At 35.9% G+C, this 20,851-nt stretch overlaps 1 protein-coding gene across 2 annotated transcripts in view; it reads left to right on the forward strand.

The window, feature by feature from the left end:
• LOC138707601 (cell adhesion molecule Dscam1-like) overlaps positions 1–20,851 on the forward strand; it is a 386,068-nt gene that overhangs the window by 293,102 nt on the left and 72,115 nt on the right. The window contains exons 6-10 of one of the 2 annotated variants that reach the window (XM_069837239.1): positions 131–275; positions 5,644–5,795; positions 10,916–11,026; positions 12,633–12,794; positions 15,395–15,673. In XM_069837239.1, coding sequence (XP_069693340.1) covers positions 131–275; positions 5,644–5,795; positions 10,916–11,026; positions 12,633–12,794; positions 15,395–15,673 — 849 coding nt within the window. Of the gene's footprint in view, positions 1–130; positions 276–5,643; positions 5,796–8,418; positions 8,919–10,915; positions 11,027–12,632; positions 12,795–15,394; positions 15,674–20,851 lie in introns of those variants that run through there. The other variant, XM_069837240.1, reaches the window with a different exon arrangement.

Raw genomic sequence — 20,851 nt, forward strand, 5'->3', positions numbered from 1 at the left:
TTATGTAAGCGTGTATAGTAGGTCTATACTTACAGAATCGTTAAGAATTAAAGTAATAAATACGTTCTTGCGACCCAGCTAAAATGTATTGTGACCCAACTAAAATATATTACGTTGTACTGCGTTTCAGCTGCTCACCCACAACTTCTGTACAAGTTCATCTACCAGACTATGCAGCCAGGCCCTCCGGTGTCACTCAAGTGCATCGCCACGGGGAACCCAACGCCGCACATCACGTGGCAGCTCGACGGCTTCCCTCTTCCGCAGAACGACAGGTGAGTGTACGAGTTCAAGCCCTTCAGAGACTTGAATAGTTTCAACACAAGATGCTTTAGAACACTATTTTGAATATGATCGATGGATTTCACAAGTAGATGCCTGACATTTGAATGAGGCCAGGATGACGGTTTATGACACACAGCCTATATAAAGATCACGTGCTATTTTAACAGAAACTTATTTGTGTTTGTACATCATTGATTGACATTTTGAACTGCAATGTAACAATGTGCATACGTCACGCTTTGATCCTTTTAGTTGTGGACTATTTCTGCAAAGTTATTCTAAATGTATTAATTATGGCATTTATTAATCTCCAAAGTTTTCTTCCTGAGACTAAACACAGAAGGATTTTGTTTTCAAGCTACCGTAATTCAGATAAGAGTGTTTTTTGTCATATGTAGCAATCTACTGCATTACTATACCTACACTCTTCTGCAGGGCCGCCGACAGAATTTGTGGGCCCCTATGCAATACTATACTAAGACCCCCGTTGAAAAAGTAACAATTACAAGTTAACAGTTATTCCAATCATAATAATCATTTGCAAAATAAATAAAAGATAATCCCATACATACGAACCAAAAAATATACACTTTTATTACATTGAAAACTTTTAGAAAAACTTCACATTAGCTCAATATGTTATATTCATAAAACATTATTCCTAAACACCTGTGATTTCTAACTTGCAGTCCAACATCAACAAACAACTCTCCTTGACTTCAATGATGCAAAATCATCAATTATATCATCAAAATTTAAAGACCTAGCATGATCGCTCTCCAGACTAAGGAGGCGAAGATTACTCAGTCGTTCTTGACACATTGTTTATCTTAATACATTTTTTATTTCCTTCATTTTGCTGAAGGATCTTTCAGCATCAGCAACTGTCACAGGAATTGTATGGGATATTCTAATGGCTATGCAAAAAATATTTGGAAATAAACTGTCCAGTTTTAATTCCCTCCGACTATTTAGGAGATTCATAGGTTTCAGTGGGGTTGGCCCTAAATTAGAGGCATGAATTGATTTTAAATATTTCGGCTCATCACTGATCTCTTTGTTAATGTCTTCATAATATTTTTCACGCATTTTAGCACCCATATTAACATCTTACAATTTTTTCTGTCTCTCCTTGTGCTTCTCAGCTCCCGACTTACGCCTGTACTTGTCCATTGTGCAGTTAAACTATAACCGGTAACACTAATGAACAGAATTTACTAAAAAAAACGATAACAAAAAGACGACAGTTTCGACATGAAACATACAATGTATTGAAAAGGAAACGTGTTCCTGTGACTTCGGTTTGGAAGAGTCCACTAGCATATTGCGGTGGACCAGAGGGGGGTTGTTAGTTAAAAAGGACAAGCCAATAAATAATGGAACGTGTTCGGTACAAGTGACGGGAACATAGTCCAGGCAAATGCCGGGGCCCTCAAGTATCGTGTCGGTGAACGTTAGTGCGGGAAACTGATATTCTATTAGGCCTATATAAAAGTCAAATATTTACATACGAAGTGGTAATTTGTATTATTTCTACTATTGTTGAGTTAATATGTGAAATTTATGTAACAAATATTCTTACAAAATTTTAGAGTACCCATATGTATCTACGAATAATTATTCATAATAATAAAAAGTAATCAGACTCGCTTAATCTGACGGGCCCTTATTGCTCACGGGCCCATATGCACTCACCACCTTTGCCCCCCCCCCCTTCTCGGCGGCCCTGCAGTCTTCTGTTCTGTAGCCTTTCATTCCTTTGTATAACATAAACGTGCCTTACTATTTCATTCTGAATTTAAAACATTATATTATTCCCTACCACAGATAAGAGGGTATTTAAAAAAGTAAGGTAACAAGAGCTCTAACGGAAAAACTTTATTTCACGGGCAGATATACTAATACACAGTAGTAGGGCACTGGTACGCATTACTTTTCAACGCAGTCACTATGCTTGTTCAAGCACTTGTTCCAACAGTAGACCAAGGCATCGATGCTGGGATAGAAGAAATCTGGGTCAAATCCCTGAAGCCACATCATGACGGCTTGCTGAAGAACAGTGTCGGTGTTGAATCGCTTGTCACCCAAGTGATCCTTCTATGGTCCGAAAATACGGAAATCACTGGGTTCTTGGTCGGAACTGTAGGGAGGATGGTCCAGCATCTCCCACCGGAAGCGCAGTTTCAACAAGTTGACGATGAATATCTGCTGGTGAAGTGCCCTTCAGACGCAAAAACCAGGTCACACTAAACACTTCACGTTTGACCATGTTTCCGTGCGCACAGCCATTTTGCAACTGATATTGCGAGGGTCTGACGCAACATATGGGCCATCTAATAGCTGCGTGATAAAGTTGTGATCTGCTGCTGCGGCCCTGGCAGAATATTCGAACGAAAAGGAGAATATGTCACCCGTGAGATCTCTTGTTACCATATTTTTTTAATCACTCCCATAAATGCTTGTAAAAGTAAAGTATTAAGGACGCTTGTACGTGAACGTGAATGCATGGAAAGAAAATAATTACAAATTTGATAATATTTGAATTGCAAATACATAAACAGTTGAAGGCATAATTGGTGTCACGTTTACAACGTTGTAATGAATCACTTAGATATATTTTAAGGTGTAAGATATGACTTATAGGTGCATAGTTTTTTCTTGACTCTCTATTACAAACTATGTACAAAATAATTTGCATATAGAGAATATATTAAACACGTTTGTCATGTTTCATATGCATTCTTTTAGGAACAAACAAAGTAAATGCTATATGGAAAACTCTAATTTCAAATTAATTAAATAACATCCTTGCAATTCAGCATAAATATTCGAAATGCTGAAGACTACACACTAATGAATCCTTTATTTCAATAAGAAATTGCTTCGAGGTAATTGTCAGTGTTATATTCTATAGCTGTCGCAATTATTTCTTCACTAGCAACTATATTCTGTTATCCATACACAATTTTGAGATAATACACATCAGTCTATTCTAACGTATAAAGGCAGCCCAAGAAAACAATTTTTAGCTCCTCCTAATAATAATAGGAATGACCAACCAATTCCTCATTTCTTCAAAATATTTTTAATCTTTTTTTACATACTTAGGCCTAATTTGATCTCCAGGTAATCGACCTATATGAAATAATTTGCTCCTTACTAAGAATTTTAAGTGATCATTTTAATGCGGTTCTTTTTAGCGCAGTACTGAATCATAGCAGTGAAATTTTTAACTCTACAGGCTTTGTTATTTATAGCAGCCCTTCTTACTTCCTTCCTCATTATATGAATTATAAAGAGAAAACATAGCGACTCTGCAAATCTGTATACAATTTTCCAAGGAAAATTTACGTTTCCTGCATCTCGCATTAAAAATGTACTTGATATTCTATCTGTTCCTCTGTGGTTTTTTTCCTGACATATCCACGGATTTTATTAATATGATCTACATGTCAATTCAACCCAGTATAATGTATATGAAATATAACAATTCTTAGGATATTATTAACGGATTTACATTTGGTACAAAACGTAAAAGAGCAATTTATTTAAGAACGTATTTTTTTCGGATACCCCGCACCCTCGAGTAAGCAGCACACCCCTTTTTTTGGAGGGGGAAGGAGTACAAAAATAAAACTTTCAACAAATGTATTCACGATAAATTAGAAACAATTAAACACAAATACAATTCATTTAAGAGTAAATTTTAAATAAATGTTGTCCTGGAAAACGACACTTTTCGAACTCATTTTATGCGCACGCACTTGACCATAGTTAAGAGTGAATTTATGTCAGTTGTCTTGCTTAATTGGCTGCTTACACGATATCCTGCAATATTAATAGCACGCGTCAGTAAATTAACTACCTTAATTTTGTATGATGCTACGTGCTTTATTATAATAAATACGTGCTATCACTATTAATTTCTTCATTCTGTGCTGTTTTCGTCATCACCATCATCTTAATTGCCCGAGTATTCGTCTACAATCTTTCTGTTCCGTCCAGCTGATTGGAAATGTTACACTTCGTGAAGTTCTTTTCAATAAGAAGAAGCGATATGCGTGTCCATATATCACGGATCCACTGACAATATAAGACGCACAAACTCATCAGTTATCACAATTGAACTTGATTCTGACATATGTAAGTTATTTCTAATACAAATGCCATTTAACAAAGTTAACAATTGAAAAACCAGCGCGGAAAGATAATTGCATGAGCTACCACCTTAGAAATTACGCGGGAGAATAATCGGGCATTGCTGCCAATTTAATTTCCAATAAGCCGCCCACCCGTATTTTTACTTGTATATTTCGGAAAAAAAAAGTGCCCGAGGTATTCGAGAAAATACAATATATAAATAACAAATATCAGCCTACAAATGCAGGTGGCCATAAGTACCCTGAATTCTGTAAGACAGTGTATACTGGAAATTTGAACATAGTTGATTTAATAGAATAATTTAATTCACATAAAAATTAAAACAAATAATTTAATAATAATATGAATAAAATAGTATGAAAATATCACAACTTATTAGCTGTAACAATTTAGATATAGTATAAATGACTAGGCGTAAGTAAAATACACAATGAGTCCTTAGTAATAGTGTGAGAATAAATTTTTGTTACAGGAATTTTGCTCTTTCAGTAAAATGTCTGAGCTTCATTACTAAATTTATCAGTGCAGAATTCCATAGTTATAGATGTTCAGAGCAGAAACACGATGTTTAACTGGTAAATATCAAGAGGACATTACTAAAATATCATGATAAAACCAAAAGTAATCTAAAGGAAAAATCGTGTTAAATAAAATATACCTACAATATCCTGGGATAACCAAACCTAATCTAAATAATAAAAAAAATACCACGTTCTGGATAATGACCGAGGAACATCTGATCATTTAAATACAATTTTATAAAGTACTACTAATATAGGCCTACTCAGTGACAGTTCATTCATTAAATAATTAATTTCGGAACATGTTTATTTTTTTACGTATAAAAAGTTAAGTTTGCAGAAAAATGTTCAAACATTAAAACCCTTATAATTTTCAATGTCGTTTTCGATGTTTCTAAAGTGTAGGTTTATGAAGAATGAATATGAAACTGCAGCATTATGCTGTGTGGCTTTTGGGCAGTACCGGTAATTCTGAACAAGGAAATGGAATGATGCCACATATGGGAAATATCGAATAACACAAAATTGTGAATTGTACGACAGACAATAGGACCTAAGTGATATTAAAAGGACCGAAATTATAATGTACATAATTTTTATAAGTATGAGGTTATAGACTTCCAGACTCTGACCATAAGCCACCTTTGTGAGTCATTATTTTGATTTATTGTCGTAGGTTTGTTATTGGTCAATATGTAACACTACATGGGGACGTCATAAGCCATGTGAATATCAGTAACGTTCAGGTGGAAGATGGAGGCATATACAAGTGTACCGCAACAAATCGTGTAGGAGAGGTTAGCCACTCTGCTGACATGAGAGTTTATGGTGAGTAGTGAAATGTAGCTTAAGTATTATTGTTCATTGCCACATTACGAAGTGCTTATAACAAAATAAATATTATATATTGATTAAATATGTGTATACAATCTAATAGCTTATCTATTTTACTTCTCTGAGTTACCGATACCGGTACGTTAAATACTTTTAAGAAATGATGCAGTAATTGCCACAATTTTCTCTATGCTGCCATCTAGCAACTGTAAAAGAATTCACGTTATAACCACAGTGTAGTATATACAGTCACGAAGGTCAACTATCCAAGGATAGTTGCTAACTACTAGGATCGCTACTGTCGCCTCATTACAGACAATGCGAAATAGTACCTGTTCAGTCTATTGTTCCTAGTACCATCATAAACTCAAGCTTCGTGACTGTATATACTAGACTGTGGTAATAGCTTGCAGCTGTAGGCCTACTTCCAATCTAGTTGTCATGACCAAAAAGTTCATTTTTTACAGTGGAGATCATAGTAGTTGTTCTTTTATGTTGGTATTTTATAACATGGGAATGGCCAATCTCATATAATTATTATGTGATCAGGGCTAGAACTCACCATTGTCATCTTCCAGTCTTTGGACAGACCACAAGGAACATTCATTGTGTCAGATAGTGGATTTAATGTAACATAGACACAGTAAATGACACATTTTTCAAGACAGAGATGATAATGAAATAGGAATTGTGGAGAATATTGGTGGAATGACGGAAAAAAATAGAAGAACCCAGAAAAAAATAGAAGTTTGGCTTTGTTCACCACAAATGCAATTTTGCCATCTCTGAGATTTTAACTCTGGTCCAAAGCTGTTTGTCATAAGCCAATGCTGTACCACCTGAGCTATGAAGACAGCAAGTGAAAGAGTAAAGCAGGTTTGTCCACTTAACGCTACCTCATGCATTACACCTAACATCCACATAGCTAATCTCAAAAATTATTCCACAAATTCAGCTTCGATATTGAACCTGAAACCACATCCCAAAACTGAACCCAGGAAATCATAAGACACTGGAAACATAGACAAAAAAGTTTGAGATTTTAACAGACACTCCTGAAAATGATAGAAAACTGAAGAGGTAAAATGAATAGTAGCCTAAATCACAAATTTAGTCCCAACTCTACGAAAATTACTCAAGTTCAGTAGCAAAGAAAGAGAGTTATGTATGAATCTTCTTGTAATGGAAAAAAAGTTGAATATCGGTACTGTAATGAAGACCAAATGACATTGTATTTGTTGAATTTTTTGCAAAAAAATAATACTTTGTGGTCAGATTAAAAAAATAAAAGGTGGATTGACGAAAGAATTTTTTCTTTTCAGAAAATAAACATGTTAGTGGTGTTTAACTGACTGATACATGTGCAAAGCTTTTGCATCCTATCGTGGTTGCAGAAATCCTCAAGATGTCAGTCATGATTTTTTGTGTACATTTGACCATGTTTAATTTTAAATTCACTCAAATTTAAAGCTATTATTACTGTTATTATTATTATTATTATTATTGTTATTATTATTATTAATATTATTATTATTATTATTATTATTATTACTGCTAATCATGCTATTATCCTGGCTGAGTGTAAGAGAAGACCCTACAGTCTTAACTCTGTCAGGTTAAATAAAACCATTATTACTCTCCATCATCATCATCATCATCATCATCTTTTTAACCTGTGGCACCACAGCCCTTGAAGGTCCCAGACCGTTCACATCCCGAAGCAGAAGTAGACGATCATCCAACCAGAATGGAGGTATCGTGTGGTTGGCATGATGACCCCCCCCCAGCCATTATAGCTGGCTTTCGCAACCGGATTTCGTTACCTATCGTAGCTTCCCAAGTGCATCACAATGCTGGGTGGGCACCAGTCCTATACACTGGCCGAAATTTCATGAGAAAAATCCCCCCCCCCATGAGGACTCGAACAAGCGCGCATTCCGTAACACGAGTCCTAGGCAGTATGCCTTAGACCACGACGCCAGGGTGTGGGACCATTATTATTATTATTATTATTATTATTATTATTATTATTATTATTATTATTTTACTTTCTACTTGCTTCCTAAGTGATTTTGTAATATTCTCATTTTCTTGGAATACGGTACTGGTACCTTATTTGTATTAATTTTTATGTTGCATTTTTGAAAGTCTAGGTTTTTAATGTGTAAGCTTAAATATTAACTTAATCTTAATGTACCGTATCGGTATATAAGTGGTGGGATGTTGACTGCTGCAGTCTATCAGTCTACTTCCAAGCCATGAATGGTAGGCCCAGGTGATAATATGAGAGTACCGGTACCAGATTTTTAAATAATAATAATAATAATAATAATAATAATAATAATAATAATAATAATAATAATAATAATAATAATAATAATGTCAGTTTTATGATAGGCCTGTTTGTTTTATGGTATTATATTTTATGGTACATTTGCCTGTGTCATTATTTTATTAGTAGACAGCAAGTTACTTCTGAAATAAAAAGTAGTCCTCAAATCCAGAAAGTTTGCCCGTCCCTGATGTAGGCCTGTAATAAAAATGTTATTTCATCAGATAATTTTATACATTTTATGAAATTGCCCATGTACATGTATGTGAAACTACTACGAGACTGAGTACCAGTAATAAAAATTCCTAATTTTGTAGTAGACACTTGTAGGTACTACACATATAAATAACATTAGATGTATACTCTTCTGCTGACTGTAGTAGTGCGCGCGAGCTGATGAGAAATGTGACGTCAGCGACTATAGCAAGATGGCCGCCCTCTTGGTGACGTACCGAAGGAAAGAACAGAAGCAATTATCCGGTTTTTGGGTAGTGAGGGTGAGAAATCAACAGACATTCCCTGGAGGATGAAGAGGCAGTATAGGGATGTCTGTATGTCGCTTCAGCAAGTTTATGATTGGCACAGAATGTTTAAAACTGGATTGTCAACTGTGATTGATGCAGTTCGCTTACGTCCACGTCAGACACTATGGTTGCAGTGTATCGAGTGATCCGAGAAAATCGACGGGCAGCTGTTGACGAGGTGGCTGTGGAATTGAAAATTAGTCATGACTCTGCTCACATCATCATTCACGATGTGTTACAGTACCACAAAGTGTCTGCTAGGTGAGTACCAAATCAACTCACATCTGAACTGAAAGAACGTCGTGTGGATGTGTGCGAAACACTGTTACGGCGTTATGAGGCCGAAGGAGACGGTTTCTTAAAGTGTAGTCACTGGTGACGAATACTGGGTCCACTACTTCCAGCCAGCAAGGAGTGGCGGCATTCATCATCACCGAAACCGAAGAAGTTCCGTACAACTCTTTCAGCCGGGAAAGTGATGATCACTCTTCTGGGACTGTAAAGGTCCAATCCCGGAGCATTACATGTCCAGAGGACGCAATGTTAACAGCGAATCATATTGTGATCTTCTTCAAAACCATTTGAAACCCTGGATGAGATCGAAACTTCGCGATTTGCTTACTTCTAGTGTGCATTTGCAGCATGATGACGTGAGGCCACACACAGCTCATGGAACTGCACAAAAATGATAGAGCTTCGTTTTGAGTTTGTACCGTATTTTGCTTATTCACAAGACATAGCACCAAGTGATTACCATGTGTTTGGACCCCTCACAGAGGCACTAGGTGGCAAGAAGTTCCGCGATGACGACGAAATGAAAGAGGTGGTGCATGAGTGATTACTAGAGCTGAAGAAAAGTATTGATATCAGGGTATGAAATAATCTCTATATAGCCTACATTGTTTACATAATACGTCCCTTTGCAGGGTGTCTCTACTGTCCGTAAGGAGCAGATAGAGTGGACATTCGACACTCCTCAGTAGTAGATCTGCTTAAGTGACGTGAGGTTGTATCAGAATGCCGAAACAAACATCCAACAAAACAGATAATAAGACGACTGAATTCAGAACATGGGGAAAATGTTTTTAACTTCATTGATAATAATGATATTTTTTGTAAATGTAATATTTGTTCCGAGTTAATCAATTTGAAACACAAGTAGGCTAATCCTGTAAATGTAAATTCTATTAGAAGTTCATTCATACAGAGCGGACTGTACAAGCAGCCGCTAGGCCTACCTTAACTAGTCGAGTGTGCACACAAGCATTTTGTAAACACAGAGCATCTACATACGATGCAGTGTAGCCTATAACCAATATTTTTTTTCAGCCCTAGTGATTACGCACTCAATCAGAAGAATTCTTAGTAGGCCTAATTATTTTCTTCTGTACAAAATTGAACCTTGGTCAGTATGGCGGACATGATTGAGGATCAATGACAGGTTAGGTTTGGTTTGTTCAGGTTTTTGGTTCGCTTTGAATATTATACGTTTTTTGGTAGGTATACCGAAAACCTGAACAAATGAAACCTAACCTGTCACTGATCCTTGATATCAACCATACTGACCAACGTTCAATTTGACACAGAAGAGAATATTTACCTAATTTTTTTCTCGTGGAAAACAGGCATTATTGAAACGCTGGCACACTTGCATTGTACTGTACGTGGGAGGGGGGACTACATTGAAAAGTGGTGAAGTGTTTTCAATTCTATTGTAAATAATGTCTTAATAAAAAAAATAGGGCCTATATATGTTACCGGTAATACGAATCTGTGACAGGTTAGATTTGGTTAGTTAGGCCTTTGTTACGCATTTCCTATATGATCAATTGCATGTCCACAAAAAATCCATTATAATTTAAAATATCTTCACTTCCAAAATCACAGGAACTACCTCAGCACTAGTTTGAACTCTAACCTGTCACAGATTCTTATATGCAAGATGTATAAGTGAAGTACCTTAGCGCTAGTATAACCACTTTAATTTACGATGTTTCTGTCATATAACATAAGTGTACAATGTAATAATATGTAATATATATCATTGAAATAATTTATAATTTTCATTTGTTCTGAATAGGTTTTATTGTTGAAGAAAAATTCATAGTATGAAATATATGATGAGGCTGTTCCTACACAACGATTTCAGAATTTCGGTATTAGATATAATTCTGTGATGCTAGTAATACAATAATGTGTGTATATGTATAATTGTTACAACTTGTGTATGTGTGGGCAATTTCTTTTTCTTGTTTCAGGTCTTCCCTATGTTCGACCAATGCCCAACATCTCAGCAGTAGCAGGGGAGCCTCTGTATGTTGCTTGTCCTGTAGCTGGCTATCCAATAGACTCCATCGTATGGTATAAAGGTGAATTTCATTACAGCATATTGAACTAGGTCCCTGGCAATGAAGGATACTATGAGCAGTTTGAGCTCATCAGAAAGAAAGAAAACATTTTTGTTTCACTTAGTTCTACACTCCTTTATTTTCTTTTTTTCAACCTGTTTTCAGTTATTAAAAATCCTGTAATGTATAAAATAAAAATATCCTGCGACGAAATGCTTAAGCAAAAATCAATAAATTTCTTTTGCAATAAATTGAGCGTAACATATTTTCAGTAGCATGGTCTTTTTGACCACATGCATCTCTTCATGTTATGTGTTTGTGCCTTCTCTCGTGTTAAAAGATTATTTATTGGATTAAAACCGGAACCATTTTTTAGGTTAAAAGCAGCACATGTTCTCTTTCTAATAAATTTATTCTGGTTATCCTCTTCTTTGGTGACTATTCTGAATGGAAACGAAATAAGAGGAGGAACAAATGGTCATAATGCTGTCAACGCACATTTCTGATGATTATGATGATGAAAAGAGAATATGTTTTAGGATTATTTCTGTTGCATAAAACTCTAATGTTGTTGTTCCTTTGTTTTTTTGTTTGTTTGTTTGTTTTTTTTTTTTGCGTCTTTCACAATCTCTTAGGTCTGTAATTTCTACCACTTAGTCTAAAAAAGAATCTTATTCAGACGCTTGTAGTGCCCCATTTTGATTATTGCGATTCCTTGCTAACTAATGTAAGTTCACTCTTAGCTGAGAGACTACAACGTGTTCATAATGTGTGCATACGATTCATCTGCAATACTCGTAAATTTGACCATATAACACCTTCCCTCCAGTTACTTTCATGGGTGCGTCTGAAGGAACGAAGAACAATACATTCACTGTCTCTTCTGTTTAGAATCATGCATACTTCTACTCCGAAATATCTGTTATCGCGCTTTCAATTTCTTACAACTCTTCGAAACCGACATCAAGCACTTCTTTCTATCCCTCATCATAGAACGTCTTTATACTCATCTTCCTATACTGTAGAAATACCTCGCCTCTGGAATTCGTTACCTAATGATGTCAGGGACTGCCGGACTTTATCACAATTCAAAATTAAATTGGAAAATTTTGTCTTAGTTAATGTTTTTTAGGTATTGCTAGAAGTATTGATTTGTGTTTTTTTTTTTCTTTTTCTTTTTCTTTTTTAACCTAGATTAAAATTGCAAATTTCTTGTTCATGTTAGTTAATTAGTTAGGATGGAATTAATTATGATACTTAATCACTCATTTAAAGTTTGTGTGACTGCAACCTGTATATTTTTGTGTGGCTTTACTTTGTTTATAGTGTTTTTTTTTCTCTCTCTTTATTTCTTGTGTAGCTTTACTTTGTATATTATAGTTTATTTTTTTCTGTTTATTTCTATTATTGTATTTGTATTCCTGGTGTTGTGGAAGAGAAGGCCTGATGGCCTTAACTACAACAGAATAAATAAATATATAAATAAATAAATAATTCCTAAAAAAAAATAATTCCTAATGTACAGCAATTTTGGACAGTTGATCATTGTTCATCATGTCAATATTTTGGATCCAATTGTACTGATATTTCTTTATATCTTCTACTATAACTAAAATATCACTCGCAGATGGACGCCGTCTTCCACTAAATCGCAGGCAACATATCTTTCCCAATGGAACACTGATGCTGGAGAACGTCCAGAGTGACCCTGACCGTGGAGAGTATCGCTGTACAGCATCAAACAAGCAGGGCCGATCAGCCACACAAACTCTTCCCCTTAATGTCATAGGTATGGTACAACATATTGTCATGCTGCTACTAGAAAGTTACGTTAACATTTTTGAGGATTATTATACTTTGAATGCGTAAATTTGAGTTAATTTATGTTGAATTGATCCAACTGAAAATTAAATTATGGGATGAAAAATGGTAAATAATTAAACACTAAGCAGGAAGAACACTTCTTGTCCACTTTCGGTGAAAAAGAAGCTGATGATGCCATGCCATCTAGTGGCCTAGCATGAACACTATTATGTGCCAACAGCACGAGATGGAAAAATGTTCTGAGTCATTTGAAAAGTCACTTTGAATGTTGGCTGCCACAGAAAAATGAATGCTTCATGTCCACAGAGTACTTTGATTATCTCAATAGAATAGACACATGACATGAAGCGTTAATTCTGCTTTGTCTTCAATTATATCAGTGTTACCGGTATGTTTTAATTTTTTGTATATTGTGATCTTTCAAGTTCAATAAGATTCGGTCATTGGGTTGCATTTTACAAATTAACAGTTCACCTCGTATGTTTGCATTTACTTTGCAGTATGACAGTATTTAACTGAAGTTACAGAATTGGATACTTTTATTTTCTTGGTTTTGGTTGTAGCAAGTGTTAAATTAGGATTTTTGAGTTACAGTTTACTTTCAAATTCAGTTAATTTCACTTTAGAAATACGAATTTTATAGCAGAGTTATTAAATTTAATATTTGGCAAATTGAATGTATTTCCAATAAAATTCTACAAGACCAATTTTGTTTGGGAATTTAATCAGTAGTTAGAATTTTCTCTAAGGTATTAATTAATTTTAGTATGTTTCAAACGGTTACATATTTCACCTATCCCTCTAATTGCTGATATTTAATATTGTACAAAGAAGTAGATTGATAATATTACACTTTATTTATTACTAAGATATTTCAATACAGGATGTTACAGAATAACTTAATGAAACATTTTTTCGTTATAAAGTAGTGTCTGGAAATGCTTCTATACCAGATGTTTCAGAATAACGTAACAAAACATTTTTTCGTTATAAATTAGTGTCTGGAAATGCTTTCGTATTGAGTTATAATGATATGCTGGAAATGAGGATTTCAAAGAATGTCAACGTGAAAAGTAACTTGTTTATTTGTAATTTATTGTGGTTGTTACTCACTTACAAATAGCTTTTAAGGAACACAAGATTCAATGCTGCCCTCACTTAAGCCCGCCATTGGTCCCTATCCTGAGCAAGATTAATCCAGTCCCTAGCGTCATATCCTGCCTCCCTCAAATCTATTTTTATATTATCCTTCCATCTACGTCTTGGCCTCTTCAAAGGTCTTTTTCCCTCAGGTCTTCCAACTAACATTCTAGATGCATTTCTGGATTCACTCATACGTGCTACATACCCTGTCCATCTCATTCGGATTTAATGTTCCTAATTATGTTAGGTGAGGAATACAATATATGCAGTTCTGTGTTGTGTAACTTTATCCATTCTCCTGTAAATTCATCCCTCTTAACCTCAAATATTTTCCAAAGCACCTTATTTTCGAACACCCTTAACCTCTGTTCCTCTCTAAATGCTATATGTATGTCTGCTAGTTCGACATTTGTAAACTGATGCATTTTTAATTATCTGGAATTTTATAATCAGATCTGATAAATTTATTTTGTGAAGCAACGAAAACAAATCAACTTCCATTGTTTCCATGGTAACAGAAATAGCTGAAACACAATTAAAGACAGCCATAGGTGATGATAAATTCAGTGAAGAGTTTTTAACTTTCTCCGTATTACCACAGTATGGAAGCATTTCCCGGGACACAACTTTATTAAGAAGAAATATTTAGTTTAAGGCCTCTACAAAACATAAAGAATGGCTGTAACTAAAGGAACCCTTCTTTGCTATTGGAAACAAATTAATTTAATATTACTAATTAGTGCTACACTATGACCTGTTTTTGTGACCGCTGTGAGGAATTTAAAATTTACAAAATGCGTAACGTATTATAAAATTTGTTAGGCCTATTTATATTAATTTAAGTAGATTTAATGACTATCAGATTAAGCATTAAACCAAAGCTGGTAACAATGGAATGGTAATAAATATGTTACAACACTGAGTGCTGTAATTTGCAATTTTTAGTTGAGTGTCTTGTGTTAGAAGGTCTACTTTTAGCATGAGCTGTCTAAAAATAAATTATAAGTAAGATATTTTTGAAAATTTTATTTATTTCTGTTATTTATTGGACTTTCTTTTAAAATATTTTTTCCCTTCATTTTTTGTTTTCCTTCTTTTCCTTTTCCCTTTCCTCTGTATTCTTTCTTTGTGATTTTCTTCCCCATCTCGTTTTAATTCTTTTGTTTTTCCTTACTGTTAAACTCGTTGTTCAAGACAAGTTTCCAGAGTGTCTTCAAGGAATTGATAAATAATCATTACTTACTTAACAAATATATTTTATTTCGATTGAACTTTGGGTAATTGATGGTTTAAGACATTAAACTTCGAGTGGAACACCAAGAAGAGCACTACTTAATTCAGGCCATTAAAGCAGCTGACACTTGAAAATACGCAGGGTATGATTTTGTTTCCTATCGGCGCTGCGAGTATTTTATGTTTCAGTACCTCCAAGGATTTCCCCCTTCACATTTCAAATGGATCTTCACCTGGGAAATCGCGCTGGCGTGCAGTGCCTCGTTACAAATGGAGACCTGCCCCTCACCATCGAGTGGCAGAAGAATGGGGGACCTCTGGATGCAGACGTGAGTGTGCGGCAGCTCGGGGAGTTCACCAGCTCACTGAGTATTGAGAGCTTGAAGCCACACCACGCGGGCAACTACACCTGCCTGGCCACGAACGCGGCAGCCCAGGCCGCCCACTCCTCCAGACTGCTGGTGAACGGTAATCAGCCGTTGGCATCGCCTCCTCCCCTGGGAGCGGGGCGATGCGCGCCGGCTCGACATTCTCAGATTTTGAACCCCCGCTCTCTTCTTCCAGTTCCTCCCAGGATAGGTCCGTTCACGTTCGGCGAACTTATCGAGGGCGTTCGCACGCAGGTACAGTGCGTGATCCAAGCAGGGGACCCGCCTCTGACACTCCGCTGGCACAAGGATGGCGGTACACTCCCGCTCGAATTAGGCATTCAGGTGATGCAGGACGACTTCTCTAGCACGCTCGCCATCCCACGCGTGACCCGGGCGCACGCGGGCAACTACACGTGCATTGCCGGGAACCCAGCCAAGACGGCGAGCGTGACAGCCCAGCTGGTCGTCAGTGGTAACGTAACGATGCGTGTCGCACCTCACAACACCGCACTGGCACTCGGCACCAGCGTCACGTTGAGTCACGTTATGACATTCACGTTACGTCATGTGGCGTCACTGTGGTCATTGTCATGTGCTGCTCTATAGAGGGAGGGCTTCAACCTGTAAAATTTGCGTATACTGTATGAAGCAATAAATCTTAAAGTGTTATGCCACACCTACAGAGACATCAACACAGACATGGAAATACTGCACATCCAACCAAAAAGCCAGAAACTCAACACACTAGAACAATATGAAATATACAGACACACGAAAACACACCCCAACGATATTCTCAACACACAACTCAATTTCAAAACACATACACTCTTTGACTCTAGACTACGAACGCACACTCACAGGAAACAAGAGGCCCCAAGACCAACAACGACCAGTTCTGAAGATGACCCAAAATAGGTCGAAACATGTTAAGAAGGTACGTGAAGATTTAACAGAAAGTTCTGATCATACATATTCCGATATTATACCACATTAAAGTCTGTGAAGTGGTGTTCATATCAATATCTATCTATGAACAAAAGATAAGAGTTTAATTTTTCCAGCAGCAGTACATAAATACCATTTAGATGATACAATCTTACATTGCGTTACAGTAGTAGATAATGACTGCCAACATATACACGCAAGGGAAATGTAATTCTATACCAACGCTATGCTCAGACTGACATTGTCAGAAGTACAAATAAGATTACTCCACTAGGATTAAGGTAACAACAATGACGGTAAGGACCGTGGCGAGCAGCATGATCTCATAACATACAGACCAGAGTAGTTTTATTGACAAAATTCATAATGCATTTATGGTGTTCCACTGTGGGCTTTCTCATCTGAGATCCAGGCATCCTAAATATTTCAGTCCCACTAATGAATGCATTGCTACAGAATTCTGTTATCTGTTGCTCTGTTTGCAAACAGTAGTACTTACAGCAGTAGATAGTTAAGAAGTTATTATATGGCCTGGGTAGCCATACTAATGGTGCCTTTAAATGGTGTACTTAACTGAAATTTTTCTTATGCCATTGAGAGTAGACATAATATTAGCTACCCCTCCTCACTTTGTAGGTATATAATGAATTTATTAGTGTTAACCATTAATGATGTTTATGCTCGACCATGCCGAAATGTAGTAATTATACACCTGGTAGCAGTCCTTTAATGCATGTCATTAAAGTACACCTATTCATTAAAGTTCAGGTTTTCGATTATTATCGGATATGCAATCGAAAGACAATGAGGGAAACGTCACCGAGGCTGGAAATCCAATACTGTCGCAGAAGGTTATGTTCTGTTACTATAATAATTAGCGTTAATTGTAAATAATTTTCAAATAAATTCAATTTGTCATCTCGTTTTTCTATTCTAAATCAATTTCCAGGTTATATCAAAATTAGTTCATGTTATTCTCTAGATTACATCAAGGTCAATAACATTATTGTTCCTCGGAAAAAATCAATACTTTCGTGTCTGCACACATCTCACAATTTACGAGCTATGCACAAGGTCACTTCCGATCTTCAGTCAGATACGAATAAAATGAATACTTCTGAATAATTTCAAGTTAGAAATATGGTCGAGCATAAAAAGTCGTATGAAACTTGCCTATAATGGTAATTAAGACGCTCGTATGAAAATTATGAAACTCGCTTGTGCTCGTTTCATAAACAAACATACTGGCGTCTTAATTACTATCGTTATAGGCTCGTTGAATAATGTGCTATTTTCTGCTTGTTCTGTTATTTAAAGAAATTATTGGAAATATAAACAAAATTATGCTATGCCGCAAAATTGATTTGGGATTATTTAGAAAGTGCTTGTGTTTGCACGTCGCAAAGCCGAAAAAGTTGCTTTCGGTGGTTTATCATATATATCTGTTTGTATAGCATTTCTTCTAAACTATAGAACGTATTTTCAAACTTTCTTAAGGTCGTTAAAATCTTTAGTAAAAATAGTAATAGCTCATTTTAAACAGTTTCGTGAATATTTCCCAAACAACAGATTAGTTGTAACGATTTTGTCTCTACTCTTTTTTCGCATATAAAGTAGTACTCAGTGAAACACTATATATATATATATATATATATATATATATATATATATGTTTCAACACGTATATTTGAGCAATAATTCTGAAGTGTAAACAGCAAAATGAAATAAATAATTTTGTATGAATATAGAAATGTACAAATATTTCTTGCAACAAGCATGATAGAGTTTGCAGTTCTAGAGATAAATCAAAAAGGGACATAAGTGTGCAGACTGATTAGAGTAAATTTATGTGTGCATCTGGGTAAAAATGAGAAAGATTTTCAGACACGTCTCGTCGGACTCTTTTTAATAAATTCTGCATAAAACGAATAATGGAAGTCAATGTCAGTAACATAATACTATTCATTAAATACATAAAGTGAGAGCAGTTCGATATTTTGGCTAATGAATACTGTTTGCTATATTACAGTGTAATGTCCACACCTGTGGAATAACGTCAGCACGTCTGGTCGCGAAACCAGGTGGCCCGGGTTCGATTCCCGGTCGGGGCAAGTTACCTGGTTGAGGTTTTTTCCGGGGTTTTCCCTCAACCCAATATGAGCAAATGCTGGGTAACTTTTGGTGCTGAACCCCGGACTCATCTCATCGGCATTATCACCTTCATCTCATTCAGACGTTAAATAACTTAAGCTGTTGATAAAGCGTCATAAAATAACCTACTAAAATAAATTACAGTGTAATTGCTTAATTAAATTTGCTGTTTCATAATAATTTCATAATTATTAACATTTATAATTGCACTATGATTTGAACCTATCATTCGAACTCTTATAACACATAATTAGAGAGTTTGGTGTGAAGTCATCTTTATTCAAATTTTCCGGGCTGTCCAGAGTTAATAAACCAAACTGAGTAGGCAAACCTTGAGAGTTAGGAACAATACTTCTCTGAAAATGGAAATGGTAAGTACGTAGGTCCAAATTAAATACTTGAAGATATATTTGAAACACTTAGAAAACACGTCAGAAAAAATACATTACTAATTAAGTCTCACCTCATCAATAAGTACTAATTTGTTTTAGGGCTTGAAGACTGCACGTAAAACACAGCAATGTGACATTGCAACGTAACATGATGTAACATAACGTAACGTGACATAACGAGACGTGACCTTACGTGATGTAACGGAACGCAAAGTAACGTGACGTAACATAACGGAAGGTACCGGAACTCGCTTGGCTGCACTTGTGGGTTGATGTCCGCACCACTGCACCGAATCGTTCGTGTGGGGCGCAGATCCATCGCGTGCACAAACAGCACCGCTTGATGGCTTTGTCATTGCACAACCACACTGTCCCAGATCGACATCCTCTCTAGTGCTAGTATCACTTCAGCGTTCTGTGACCTGCATGCTAGAGACAGGGAGGTCTCTGATGGTCCAAGATGTCAAATTTTCAGTCCTTGGTTTTGTCATTAAAAGCATAGCTTCTCAGATTTGGAATAACTCTGGTAGGTAATATTTTCTGCACCATTAAAAATATTACAACTGATTCCGATTTTATAATAATAATTCAACAATTGCTTTGAGTTCTGTATATTTTATTATATCATACATTTGTAATACAATTAGTTTTTTTTTACTTCATCTTTGGCGAAGCTACAGTTCTTGAGAACATTGGCCATCTCACATCCTTCTTTCTGCACTCTGTTATCGGTAGTTCACAGTATCCATCTCTTAATTCAGTTTTTCTGATATAATCCTTTACACTTTTAATCCATCTTTTCTTTGGTCTTCCTTTCTTTCTTCCCTCTGACTTTTCTTCTGAAGATCTTCAAAGTCTGCACTGTGCTTCCATTCTACAAACGTGTCCCAGCCATCTTAACGATGAAGATTTAATTATAGTTACCAAATCTATATCTTGCTAAAGCTCTGCAAGTTTTTTTATTTGATTGTATTCTCCAATTTTCTTTTTCATACACTGGTACAAAATTTTATTGTACGAAATGGAAATATAAAAATAGGAAATTTATCTTTTGAAAAGGCGGAAAAGTTCAAATATCTTGGAGCAATAGTAACAAATATAAATGACACTCGGGAGGAAATTGAACACAGAGTAAATGTGGGAAATGCCTGTTATTATTCGGTTATGAAGCTTTTGTCATCCAGTATACTCTCAAAAAACTTGAAAGTTAGAATTTATAAAACAGTTATATTACCGGTTGTACTGTATGGTTGTGAAACTTGTTCGAGAATAAGGTGCTTAGGAAAATATTTGGGGCTAAAAGGGATGAAGTTACAGGAGAATGGAGAAAGTTACACAATGTAGAACTGCACGCATTGTATTCTTCAAGTGACATAGTTAGGAATATTAAATGTAGACATTTGAGATTGGCAGGGCATGTAGCAAGTATGGCGACTCCAGAAATGCATATAGAGTGTCAGTTGGGAGGCTGAAGGGAAAAATACCTTTGGGGAGGTCGAGACGTATATGGGAGGATAATATAAAAATGAATTTGAGGGAGCTGGGATATGATGGTAGAGACTGGATTAATCTTGCTCAGGATAGGGACCAATAGTAGGCTTATGTGAGGGCGGCAGTGAACCTCCGGGTTCCTTAAAAGCCATTTGTAAGTAAGTAAGGTACCGTACAAAAATTTTACAGAACACTTTCCTTTTCCAGAATTTAATTTGTGATTCATCTTTCTTGTTAGTGTCAAAGTCTCTAAGCTGTATGTGACAACAAGTATATTATACAGTAAAACCTCG

Source organism: Periplaneta americana, chromosome 10 (genome assembly GCF_040183065.1).
Source record: "Periplaneta americana isolate PAMFEO1 chromosome 10, P.americana_PAMFEO1_priV1, whole genome shotgun sequence".
Taxonomy (NCBI): domain Eukaryota; kingdom Metazoa; phylum Arthropoda; class Insecta; order Blattodea; family Blattidae; genus Periplaneta; species Periplaneta americana.